General features: G+C 40.0%; 1 protein-coding gene across 1 annotated transcript; it reads left to right on the top strand.

The window, feature by feature from the left end:
* The first annotated feature begins 2,674 nt into the window (after nt 1–2,674).
* On the top strand, nt 2,675–8,901 carry LOC132788801 (uncharacterized). Its single transcript, XM_060796400.1, has one exon. It carries the CDS (start codon nt 4,090–4,092, stop codon nt 6,793–6,795), a length of 2,706 nt encoding a protein of 901 aa, XP_060652383.1. The 5' UTR covers nt 2,675–4,089; the 3' UTR covers nt 6,796–8,901.
* Nucleotides 8,902–13,624: the final 4,723 nt, after the last annotated feature.

The raw sequence follows: 13,624 nt of genomic DNA, 5'->3' as shown, positions 1-13,624 counted from the left end.
TTTACATTTTGTTCTAACGACAGGATTTCCTTTCAATTTGAATCGAGACAGTTTCCTAGTTGAAATTAACTGTCAGCCATTAAGACTGGCATTTAATTAGCCAGCACAACGTTAAGTATGATATTTGAAAGGCATTTATAAAGCAGATATGTATTTAAACAATGAAATGGTATTAACAGTTTCATTAACTTCATTGAAGAAGCCACAACAATGCGCAGCATGCGTCTAAACAGAAGACAAAGCAACTGTTTCTGCTTCGCTGACTCGCAATTTAAGAACACACATACACACATAGTGAAACATTCACATTCACACTCACACATAGAAACTCCCTCACACGCAGCGCAATAACACGCTAGAGGGAATTTCACTTTTCGTCAATCATAACTGACCTTAATCAATGTCTATCACATTGAGTTGCTTTTATACGCATTGTTTTAGAAGGCTTTGGAAATTGAATTACATTTCTACAGCTTGTACATTTCTATCTGGATCTAAACACGCCGAACAACAGCGAGTATCTGTATAGGAAGAAGAGAAGCGCAATCAAAATGCAACATTAACAAACAAAAACAAACGCGCAGCGTTTTAAACCAAACAAGTTTGCAATGAAAACTTCTCAGGCTTCATACAAACATAAAGATACATTCATGTATGTATGTATCTGAAGCAGCAGCAGCTGGAAGATGCGTCTCTATACAATTTTCATTCATATGCAATAAGCACGGAGTGTTGGCGAAAGGGAAGAAGCTACAGATTTCTTGCAGCACAGCTCGTTTCCTGTCTGAACAACATCATGAAACGATATCATGCAGCATGTTGCCTGCCCCGCTCCCCGCTCCCAAAAGCAGCTGCCACAAGCAACACGTTCAGCTACCTGCCCCAAAGAGGCACGCAGGTGAAGTAACTTATATGCCGCTGTTGCTGTTGCCGTTTGTCGTTGAGGTAATTAGTTTAGCGGCTCCCATACAGCTCTCCCCATAGTCTGGCAGTTGGTCTTCAGTCTCTAGTCTCTAGTCTCATGTCTCTTTTTCTCTTTTCGTTGGCATCGTCATTAAAAGCTGTTGCTCTTTTTTCTTCTAACAACTTCTTTTTTGTTTCAAGTGAACTAGTCAAGGCGATCTTAATTCCAGATAGAATTGTCCCATGAGCAAAACCCACACATTCAACTCTCGGCTGTGTATCTTGTAGATACATTCATGCCACACAGCGCTACGTTGTAAGCTGATCTTGAACATTGCCTTTGGCTTTGGTATTTTAGCGACTTGAAATCATGATATTGTGAAATTCTGCACACGCTGCACTCGCAGCAATGAATGCAATACAATTCATTCGCATTCACATTCACATTCACATTCAGACATTCGTCTTCGTTTGTATTTGTATCTTTATGCATGCATGTGTATCTGGCGGATGTGACTCATTCAGTCAAAATACGAATTACGTCGCCACAGAAGACTCAAGACTGTACTGAGAGCGGTCGCCGTCGTCGCACTTCGCTCTTCGCTTCTGTCTCGTTCCACGTTTGCTTCTCAGCTTTCGTCTTGCAGCCAAAGAAGTTTTTCATGTTTATTTATTTTCGGGTTCTTCTCTTCATGCTTGAGTAGGTCGCTTGGGTCAGTCTGCCCGACAGTCTAATCGTCTGTCTGTCTGTCTGTCCGTCTGTCTGTCTTTCTGGCTCCAACAACACACGTTGAGAATTACTTGGCGAAAAAGAGCAGAACAGACTCTCGTTGATTGCTTTTGTTGTTTACTCATTCAAATTTCACAAGATCATGCAGTTCGTTATCGTTATAAGCCCAACATCTGATCATTATAATAAAGCCGAGCAGCGGAGTAGGAAAAAACACTTCTTAATGAACTTTTTCAGGTGCTAATTAAATAAATGATTTCAGCTGTAAATCTGGCATAATTTGCAGTTATAGAAAGAAATAAGTTTAAAGGCACACAATTCATATTTTCTTATATATAAATTTCAGCTCATTTTCAATTGAACAAATTTTAATTAAAATATCTTATATCTTTGTCAAGCTAATTCAATTGAATTGAATAAACATTTCCTGGCACTAATCTAAAAAATTTGTTTGTCGCATAAATTTTTTAATTATCTGCTAGTTGATTACGGTGTTTAAAAAGCAAAGTCATCATTAGTGTCCAACAAATTTTTCAATAGAATTTCACTAATCAAATCGCAAATAAACCGTGCGCAAATAAAAAAACCAAATCCACTATCACATCCGACACGTTTTGGTATTATCTATAAGATAAATAAATTAATTACATTTAATATTAACCGACTTTCAGCGTAAACGCAACCAATAAATCAAAGCATGAAATGTTGATAGGCTTAGGACAAGTTTGGGGCATTAGCAACATGTTGCCAACGAATCGGTTAAAGCAACACACACACATGACAAAAAGGAAGCCAAGAGAGACAAAAATATAACTCTACCCGCACTTTTGCTCCTCAGCAAACCTTCATCCCTTCGCTGGCCCATGCATCAGCTGACACGAAGCCGAAGCTTGAGGCGAAACGCGAAACGGCAAAGCCGACGAAGCCGAAGCGCAAAAGAACCGAAACCGAGCAGACGCCGTCGCTCTGCTGCTGCTGGCGTGAACTTCGCTGCTTCGCTTTGGAGGCTTTCGCTTTTGCCAATGCAGCTGAGCAGCTTGTCGCTCAGTCCAAGTCGATGATTGCTACCGAGCGGTTGCTTGCGACAGCGTTGCGTCGTTGTGTTGTACTACTACTACAATTACAGAGTCCGTGTGTAACCGTCTCTCCACTACACAATACCGTATAATAATAATCATAATACTGCTACCGTGGTAGCATCAAAGCATAAAAAGAGTGTGTGAATGAAATTGAAATTGAAATGTTGTGTGCATCAAATGTGAAATTTATTTGCAATGCTAATAATCAATTTGCTCAATAATCATCAAAATCATCATGCGAATAATAATCGTACGAGTAATGCTAATGATGTCAAAGTGAAACAGTTTTCAAAATCAATGAAAGTAGCAACACACAACAAAACTCGGTGAATATATAAACTCATCACGCGCACCTCGCAAACAGCAAGCTCTTTGCTGGCCAACCACCAAAACCACCCACCAGCAACGACCTCAACACCCCCCAGCGCTCATCTTCTTCCCTCATACTGCAGCAGCAGCAGCAGAAGCAGCAACAACGACGACGAGTTTTTACCATCGTGCCGACTCTCTCTCTTCGTCTCTTCCCCGTTCATCACCACACCGCTCCGCTCCGCTCCGTCTCTCTCCCACCCACACACTCTGCTTTTTGGGGGTTTCGTGTGTTTTTCTCGTCGCGCGAATGTGTGTAACTTGAACACAACGGCAAAAGGTTCGTCCATGGTTCTATCGCTGTTGTGATTGCAGGCCACGAGGCCGAAAAAACGCAAAAGACGTAACAAAAAACCAAAAAGAAAATCATTGAGAAGAAGCAGCTAAAAAAAAAGAAATAATAACGAAAATATACAAAAAAAATACGAAAAACGAAAACGCGATGAAAATTAAAGCTTTGCGTGGCAAAACTCGCTAAACAACAACAACAACAACAACAAAAAAGTGAACAAAAAATATCAAGAAAAATAGAAGAAAATTGTAGCTGGCCAGTTGCGTAAAAATATATACAAAAATTTCGCTTTTCTTGCGTTTCTGTGTGCGTTTTTGGCAGTTTGTTATTATTATATTATATATTTTTTGTCGGCTGTGCGAAGAAAAACGATTATCATCTAGTGTAAGCGAGAGAGAGAGAGACGCTCCTATAAATATAACGTCGCGCTTGGCGCCGCTAATTACGCCAAAACATGAAAATATTTACAACAACAACAGCAACAATAAGAACAACAACAGCGCGAAAAACTGGGCAATTAATCAATTTTCCGCTTGACCAATATATAATAAATTCATTCGACGCTGAATTCACACGGAAGTTTGCACTATTATCGTAATTAAAACCAAGAGAGCAGCAACATTAGCCGCCTGGCATGGCCTAAAAAAACGTAAATCGCGCATATCTCAAAAGACTTATCACACACACACACATACACACACTCACACACACACATCATGCATATCAGAGTCATGATGAGGATTATCTTAGTGTTGCTAATGCCCAGCACACTATTGGCCAATCGCTACAACTCCGGCAAACACTATGCGAGCTCCTCCTCCTCCTCCTCCTCCTCGTCATCATCATCATCATCATCATCATCGGGATCATCGAAGTCATCGCAACACAATGAGGTATACCCGATAGCCGATAGTCAACCCATGACCGATGATGGCTATGTGCCACCTCCACCATCATCGAATCCGTATTATGCGGACAACAATCCGGTGCAACAGCTGAGCAGCTGTCAAACGGTTTGCGCCTGCAAGTGGAAGGGAGGCAAACAGACCGTTGAATGCATCGATCGTCTGCTCATACAAATACCCGAGAACATTGATCCCAACACCCAAGTGCTCGATATGTCCGGGAATAAGCTGCAAACGCTCGCGAATGAACAATTTGTGCGCGCCAATCTGTTGAATTTGCAAAAGTTGTATTTACGCAATTGTAAAATTGGCGAAATCGAGCGGGAAACCTTCAAGGGATTAACGAACCTCGTCGAGCTGGATCTATCGCATAATTTGCTGGTGACAGTCCCAAGTCTCGCACTGAGTTATATCTCATCTCTAAGGGATCTCACGCTCGCCTCGAATCATATTCACAAGATCGAAGCTCAAGCTTTTGCCAGCACACCTTCGCTGCACAAACTCGATCTCTCGCATTGCGATATTCAAACGATCTCAACGCAGGCTTTTAGTGGATTACAAGGCCTGACCCTCCTTCGTTTGAATGGCAATAAACTGAGCGAACTGTTGCCCAAGACCATCGAGACATTGAGTCGTCTGCACGGCATCGAGTTGCATGATAATCCCTGGCTCTGTGACTGCCGTCTGAGGGATGCCAAACTCTGGCTAATGCAACGCAACATTCCCTATCCGGTTGCTCCCGTTTGTGCTGGGGGACCCGAGCGCATCATTGATCGGACTTTTGCCGAACTGCATGTGGATGATTTTGCGTGTCGCCCCGAAATGTTGCCCATTTCGCATTACGTGGAAACGGCCATGGGCGAGAATGCGTCGATAACGTGTCGTGCACGCGGTGTGCCAGCGGCGAGCATCCATTGGTATTGGAGTGGACGGCAGTTGGCCAACAACAGCGCCTTCAGCGCCTATCAGCGGGTGCATATGTTCGAGCAGCTGGAGGCCGGTGGCTTCGAGAAGCGTTCACGCCTCGTCCTGACCAATGCCCAGGAGACCGATTCGAGTGAGTTCTATTGCGTTGCCGAGAATCGTGCAGGCAGCGCCGAGGCGAATTTCACGTTGCACGTGAGCATGCGTGCCGCAGGCATGGCATCGTTGGGTAGCGGACAAATCGTTGGATTGAGCGCCGCATTAGTGGCACTTATTGTGTTCGCTTTGGCGGCCATTATGTGTCTGTTGTTGCGCGTGAAACGTCAGCCGTATGTGGACAGCAAGACACCGAATCACATGGAGGTCATCACATCGGTGAATCATCAGAATTCGATAACGAATAAAACACAACCGGCCACAGGCAACGGAAGCATCGGTGGCATTGTCATTGCCAACGGTGCGGTGGCAAATTGCATCGATGGCAGCAATCCGTTGAGCTCGGTGGGCACTCTAGAGCGCAAGGGTAGCTCCACGGGCGGAGGAGGTGGAGGAGGAGGACGTGCCACAAGCTCCTCACACGATCAACGCAATGCGAATCCGGTGCAAAAGCCACCGCGACTCACGGATCTTCCCTATGCCACACAGGGTTACGATAATGCTGGCAGCGTGCTCTCCACTGCATCGTGTTTTATTTCCCCGAGCGCTTCGACGGGACATGGCAACAATCCGGATCTGATCAATGATACCAAACGCTTTGGCAGCGATGAGTTTGCCGATCTCAAGTTGCCGGCGATGTTGGGCCAAGAGCTCGGGGGCAACGGCAGCGGGGAATACAGTCGCGCCAATGGCTGTGATTCCTTGTATCCCTCGGGATTGTGGGAACACACAGCGGGAGCTGCGAGCTCTGCTGATGATCTGTTCATGAAGCGGTACACGGATAAGACACCGATCATCGATGCGAGTCAACTGTACGATTTGCATGAACGCAATGCGGCCAGCGATTACTTCAGTAAAACGTTTCCACGGACGCACTTGCAACAAACTGGGGCAGCTGTCGGAGCAGCTGCCACGTCGAGCACATCGACAGCCACGACGAATCTATCGAGCGGAGGCGGTTCGTCGGGTTATCCGAATGACTATGGACTGCCTTTGGTGCCGGGAGCCGAGCATCAACACAATCATCAGCTGCAAATGCATCCGTTGCAGCAGCTGCAACAGCAGCTGACAACAACGCTCAATCAACATCAGCAACAGTTGAATCACAGCTCAAGTTCGACGCACAGCGGCAGTCCACACTTTAGTAGCCGCACACTGCCACGCCTACACGATGGAGGCGGCAGCAGTAGCAATGCCTCGACAAGCTCATCACCAACACCAGCCCAAATAGCTGCCGCCTCAGCAGCAGCTGCGGCTGCCAGTTCCTGCTCCATATTGCCCAATGGCCAGCCGGTGAATGCCAAGACGATACGGGTGTGGCAAAAAGGGGGCGTGCCCGTGCTGCCGCCCGTGACAGCGCTGAAGCGTGCTCTCATCAGCAGCAGCCGCAATTCACCGGACGAAGGCTACCAAGAGGGCTGCGGCACCGATGTCTAAGCTCTCCCCATTTCTCCTATTCCCAACTCCTCCCTCCCCCTCAACCCTCAACCCTCAACCCCCAACTCTCAAGCAGAACTGACTAAACTTAACAAGCATATAAAATACTAAAAACGTAACTTGAAAAATCTCAACAAAATAAATGTAATTTTTGTATGGGCTCAGCAAAGAAACGAAAAAAAAACGAAAAAAAAACTTGAAAAAAGAAAATTTTTGTGCAAGCAAAAACTGTTTGTGATACGTGTCTGATTAAAAAGGATATCAATGCGAATGATGATAATAAGAATTTCCATGAGATATAAAAAGAAAAAGAAAACGAAAACGAAGAAATTGCGCGCAGCAAAAGCAACAACAACAACATCAACAACAAATAACAATTAACGTAAAGTATACTTTTAGGCATAAACGCATAATGAAAGAATGAATAAACTAAACTAAAGTAAAACTAAATATATTGCATACTAACTAAAAATACTAAAACAAAGCAAAGCATAACTAACTAGAAAGCCCTAAGATTTATATATGTACATAAATACCTAAAAAAAAACGCATAAAAAAAACGATGTCAACTCTCGCAAATCCCCGCAAAACTAAAGCATAAATAAATTTAACAAAAAGAAAAAAAGCAAAATAATTAACACACACAACACACAGAGAAGAAAAACGCAGTTAGTCACATACTCCAAAAAGTCAGCTTTTGCCCCAATGTAAATGTTAAATTCAAACTCTAATTGTAATTTTGTGTATGCGTATGTGTGTGCGTGTATTGTGTCAGTGTGTGAGTGTGTGTGTGCGAGAGTTTCAACGTTGTTCAACAAAAGCCAAAATTGCTAAAAGAAAGAATTCCCCTATTATCAAATAAAATACAAAAAAACAGACACTCAAAATGTAAGTCGTAGTTAAATTATAAAATTAAAAAACACCATTCAAGACTTCCCCCAAACAAGAAAACAATCCCGAATAAAGCGAGAGAGAAGATCAAACCAAAAGCTAGGCCCATATTTCGAATTCAATGTAAAACATAACTAAGAAATAGCATAGTACTAAAATTAACTAATTGTCTGACTTTTCTCTGTATATACTTAAATATAAAACCGTAAACAACAACAAACCAAACAAAAACAAGTCTGTTTCCAATTTCAGCAAAAACTTACCGAACATTTTACGTTTTCAATTTGGATTTACATCTGTAAAATACGAGAAAAGCATATCATTATTCATTCTGTAATATTTCATCAAATTATTGAAGATCTTTTTATTTTGCATTTCACTAACGTAATTAAATCCTTTCGTAATTTTCAAACATGCAAACAAAATAAGCAAAACCATTTGTGTATTAATTTTCACTCATAGCAAATATTTTACAATTTTTTCATAGTTGCAACTCAATTAATTTTGCGTTTTTTTCTTAATGTTATTGAATAACGTTTTATGCCAGAAATGAGAAATGGAAACATTATTAGAAGAAATGGGAAAATTTGTGTGGCCAGTGAAAAGTTAAAGCGAAAACTCAACTTGAGGGAATAATTAGTATTATACATAAATATAGTTTAATAATAATTTATGCTTAATTTGTAAACAACATTTTCCTTTTACACATTACCAGTGAGTATTAATTGCAATTATTCCAATTCAATTCGATTTTGATTTTCGAATTTAAGAAAACTTCAATTTCAATTAATATTCTGACCCAGTTTAACAAATTTAACAAGTTAAGTTGAGATAGCAGCTGGCCCCAAGAGAAAAGAAAAATGTAAAATTTCCACACAATGTTGGCATTAAACTTTAGGCAACCAAAAACAGAAAACAATACGAAAAATGTTTATAAAAGAAGAAAAGAAAAGTGAAAGAAAAACAAACATATTCATCGATTCATACGTAAATAAACATTTGTGAATGTCAGAAAACAAAGTACACACACACTCACACACGCACACGCATACACTTGAAGTAACATTCGAAAGACAAAGAAATATACGAATGACAATTTAAATAATATATCCACATATATTAATTGCCTGTACGTACTTAAACCTAAACAAAAACAAAAAAAAAAAAAAATAAGAAAAGAATGAATAGAAATGAATATCGAAAAGAAAATGGAAACATTGTATTTTTAAGGTAAACCAAAGACTTTAATTTCTTTGCATCTAAAGTAAAACGGGAGCGAAATAACTACGAGACAAATGTGTAAGAGAAAAGAATCCCGATTAAAAAAATAAAAGAAAATAACCCTAATACTTAAGTTATGCTAATTGTAATGTATCATAAATATAAATATATAGATATATAAACCTAAAAACTAAATATTAATATAAATATAAATATAAATAATAATAATAATATAGTTTATAGATGTATGTACTTCAAAGAAAATGAAAAAAAAATAACTGTATGGAAAGCGAGACAAAGGCAAAGCATTGAATGCATTGAATGCGACAACTGAATGAAGAATGAACAAGAACAAAGCAAAAGGAAATATATATATATATATACATATATATATATAAAACAAAAATATATATATATCTGAATGAATATATAAACGAAAGAACATTGCGTTGTCATTACTTTTACAGCGAGCCAGCGAAGAAGGTAGGTAGCCAAAGGGGGCGTGACCCAATTAACCAAAGAGACAGCGAAAGACCGACCAGAGAGATAGAGAGAGAGAGAGAGACAGCGAAAGGAGTGAGAGAGGTGCACAGTTGAAAAGACAATCGAATTCGAATGCTGTCGCTGCTGCGCTTTTGTTGTTAACCATTGTAGCGTTTGGCATATTAGGGCCAATCGTCTAATCGCCAATTATACATTTAACCTAACCCCTGCCTCCCCCTCTTTGCCACACGAATACACACACAACACTATATGGCAAGCATTACATAAATCGATATGCTAAGCGCGCAGAACGAGATGTTTAACACGCCAAATGTTGTGCTACTCCACGTATACGTAATATTTTCGTGCATTAATAAATAATGCAAACAACTAGCGTCCAGACATGTGCTGTAATTAAATTAATTTCGACTCCACTTCGAAGGGAATTTTACTAAATTCCGATCGATAATACATTTGAGTCTGTGCTTTAATGATTTCTTCTTTATTCAAATTTATCAGAGATTTCTTTCATTTTTTTGCAAGTTGCTCCCAAAAGTATGCTAAACATTTGTGCCAGAATTATTTCACTTAAATAATTAAACGAATGTCTGATTGCGCTCTCAGCCTTCTTGCTGCTGCTTATTATTAAATTCTTGTTCATATCGCTGGCAAAAGTTTTGTGTGCTCTCGCTTTTTGCCCAGCTTCTTTCATCTTTTCACATTTTTTTTCTGATGACGACTCGAGTCGAGTTCACAGTTCGTTGATACTACACAGATACCCTTTCAATGTGAACTCTGGCAATGCCCCAGGTAGACAGTCTGGGCATGTCTGGCCGCCTCTCCCCTTCCCTCTCACTCTCTCTCTCTCTCTTGCTCTCCTGGCTTTTGCAAATTTGCAGCTACACATGTTTGGCATGCGTGCTGTTGGATTAACGAGGCGGAGGGGAGGGTGAAGTTATGGAGAGAAGCGCGTAATAAATACGACTGAAACGGGGCAAGTGGAAGTGGTGCCACCGAGACAACAACAACAACAATAGAACGAGATTATATCATGGCAAAGCTCGGTTGGTCGAACTGTCTGATTCGTTGTTGCCTCAGGCGGTGGCAAGCACCCGTCACCCCCTCGCCCCTCTCTTAATCACACTCTCTCACACTGTTTCTCAATCCGTATCCCGGCCGCCTTATTGACGACGCGCAAAGTTTGCCAACTAAACAAGTTTTGTGCCTCAAATGAAATTTAGGTTGCAACTGAAGCCCAACAAAAGCCAAACAAAACAAAACAAAACAGAGCCAGCAACAAACGACAACAACAACTACGAGCAGCAGAAGCAGTGGAAAAAAATTAGAACTTTTACGCTGAAGGAAAGTGAATTTTATTTGCTCAACTTTATTACGTATACGTGCCGTTGTTCCGCCTGTGTAAATAACCAAAATGCAAAACGTGCCCCTAGCCACGCCCCCGAAAACGCAAAGAAATAAAAATAAAAGAGCGCCTGCAACACCAAACAACAACAACAACAGCGACAACAACAAGTTGGCTTAGATCTCGAAGCTCGAAGTCTAATGAAGACAGCGCCGCCAGGTGCTCCTCCGCACTTTTATGTCCATGCATTGCGGCCTGTTTAACGACCTGGCCCAATGCCTAGCATGAGAAATTTATAAAAACAAAAGCACAGACAAAGTGTAAAACAAACTACAAGTTGACGCTGCGATACCCTAGAGAATACTTCTTCTCTTCTCCCCTTCTAAAGTTTGTGAAGCTTTTGTTGAGATTCCATTTAGCATTGCGTGGCAGTTATTTATACCCATGACTTTAATACACTTTATGGTTACAGGGTATGCGATGCCATAAGCAAGATGAACTTAAGTACTCACGCACACACACACACACGCAGAGAGTACACTCTCATATGCCTAAGCTAACAGACCGTAAATATTGTTGAAAACGGCAGTTTATTTTTGGGAGCTACAACCGCAACTGCACATCAGTCAATAGCCAGAGAATATAACAAGGCGAGGACAGACACACGCCCAGCACACACACACACAAACACACACAAGCAGCAGGCAGCAGGTAGAAGGAATAAACAGGACTGAGAAATTCGCTGATGGATGTAAACGGCAACAACAAAGCGACAGCTGATTCAAGCTCCACAGAGGAGCAAGAGGAAAGAAAAAGAGGCAGAAAATAATGTTAAAGGCTTTTCTGGCCCACGGCCAAAAGCGGTCACAACTTAAATAAGAACCAAATAAGCAAGCAGACTTCTTTTCTCATGTGCGTATCTTTCCTTTCTTCACGACTAACAAATGCTCTGGGTTTCTTTTTTTTTTTGGAACTGAGCACTTGAACATTGTAGCCTTTACAAATGATTTATTATATGTGTAATAACTACTTAACAACAACAGAGAAATAGTATTTGTTTATAATAGTTTAAAACAAGTTCTGAAAAGCAAAAAAAGGGAATATTTCCAACAGAAAAGATTTTGATAATTGACCAGAAGAATAGTGTTTATTTTGAATAATTTTGAATACGGCATAGACGTATTTTTAACTATTCCAAAGTAAATAAGACAAATAGAAAATAGAAATTTACGTTATATCAACTAGAGTGTCTTTTAGAATAATAAATGCAATATATGTATATAATTCATCAACTATTTATGAACTTAAGTATAAGTTGAGGTTTTCTTTTAGTGAAAAGCACTGAAACTTTCAGGCAACATCTTTTATACATGTATTAGATAATTCATTAAAAGCAATAACTGCTTAACCAGCCCTTAACGAGTATCAGTATTTATTCTTAATAATTTAATTTAAAATATACGCAAACCTAATAAAGTGAGTTTCAAAGTTTTGCCAACTTTACTATCTTTTATAACAACAAATTATTCTTATAGCGAAGAGTAGTATTTATTTGAAATATTTTAAAGTACGCCTAATGCCCAAAGCCCATAAAAGCAAAATTTCGAAATTTCAGACAACTTTAACGATTATCATTATTTAAATTATTTACTAGAAAAGTAGTATAAATTCTTAAGATTTGAAAATACACCTAGTCCCCAAAGCAAATACGGAGAATTGTTCAAAGTTTGGCTTACTTCACTTCTTTAATAATAATAATACTTATAATTATAATAATATGGAACATTTCCTGCCGGCAAAAAGTTATAATACACAAGTTAATGGGTAGTGGGTATAAAAATAATATTCATTCTAGATAAAGGAAACATTTAGTAGTTTAATCAACTTTCTATTCTTCTAACTTCTTCCAACTTCTATTAAACACCTACATAGAATACACCAATACAATTTATATTATGATACTTTAATAATAATAATATTATTATTATTCTACTTTTTTACAACTCAAATAGTTCTTTCAACTTGCTAGATACATCAAAAACATGTTTAAAGCTTTAGCTTTGGCCTGTTGGAGAAACTAATATGCCCGCAGATTGCTGTCGCTGCTTCCCGCTGCTTTTGTCTTCGCATTTCATCTCATGCATTATAATAATACACAATACACACAACTCACACACAGAGACAGCGACAGAGAGACATATGCATAACAGCCGGCACACACGCACACTCACACTCACACACACAGTGCGCACAGTCATAAATAGAGGCTCAACAAAGAGTTGTCTCCTACATGGACATATTAATGCGACTGTGTGTGTGTGTGTGTGTGTGTGTTATAGCTGTGTGTGTGTGTGTGTGTTGCGTGTGTCGTCCCTTTAGCGTCTTCAGCATTTAATGGCCTCATTAATTTTCTATGCTTGGCCTTAAATTATTTTACCAGACTGAGAAGGAGAGCTGCGACAACTACGCGAGCACCGCACGCTGCTCAGTAATTCCATTAACTTGACTCGAGGTACTCAGCAGAGAAGCAGAGAGAGAGAGAGAGAGACAGTCCATCAAGCATTTCCCTCTCCACTCCTCACCTTCGACAATGCCAATGCCAATGTCTGGTTGGCAGTCAGAGGCAGTTCATTGCGTTCACATTTAATTTACATAAACTTAATTGTTTTATTTAATCAATAAAAATAATTAAATGCCATGTGCGTAAATAATTAAAACAAATCGCTTTTATTGCACAACAAATTGAAATTGCATAAACATAAACCGGTTCGTTCGTCGTTTGTTCGTTGGTGCGTTCAATAAAAGTGCCACTAAAACCAAAATATGCATGCAACAAACTTCTGTGTATGTGTGTGTGTGTATGTGTGTGTG

The sequence above is a fragment of the Drosophila nasuta genome, chromosome 2L (assembly GCF_023558535.2).
Source record: "Drosophila nasuta strain 15112-1781.00 chromosome 2L, ASM2355853v1, whole genome shotgun sequence".
Lineage (NCBI taxonomy): Eukaryota > Metazoa > Arthropoda > Insecta > Diptera > Drosophilidae > Drosophila > Drosophila nasuta.
Note: the sequence above shows the minus strand (reverse complement) of the source record. Positions and strands in the feature narration are given on the sequence as shown.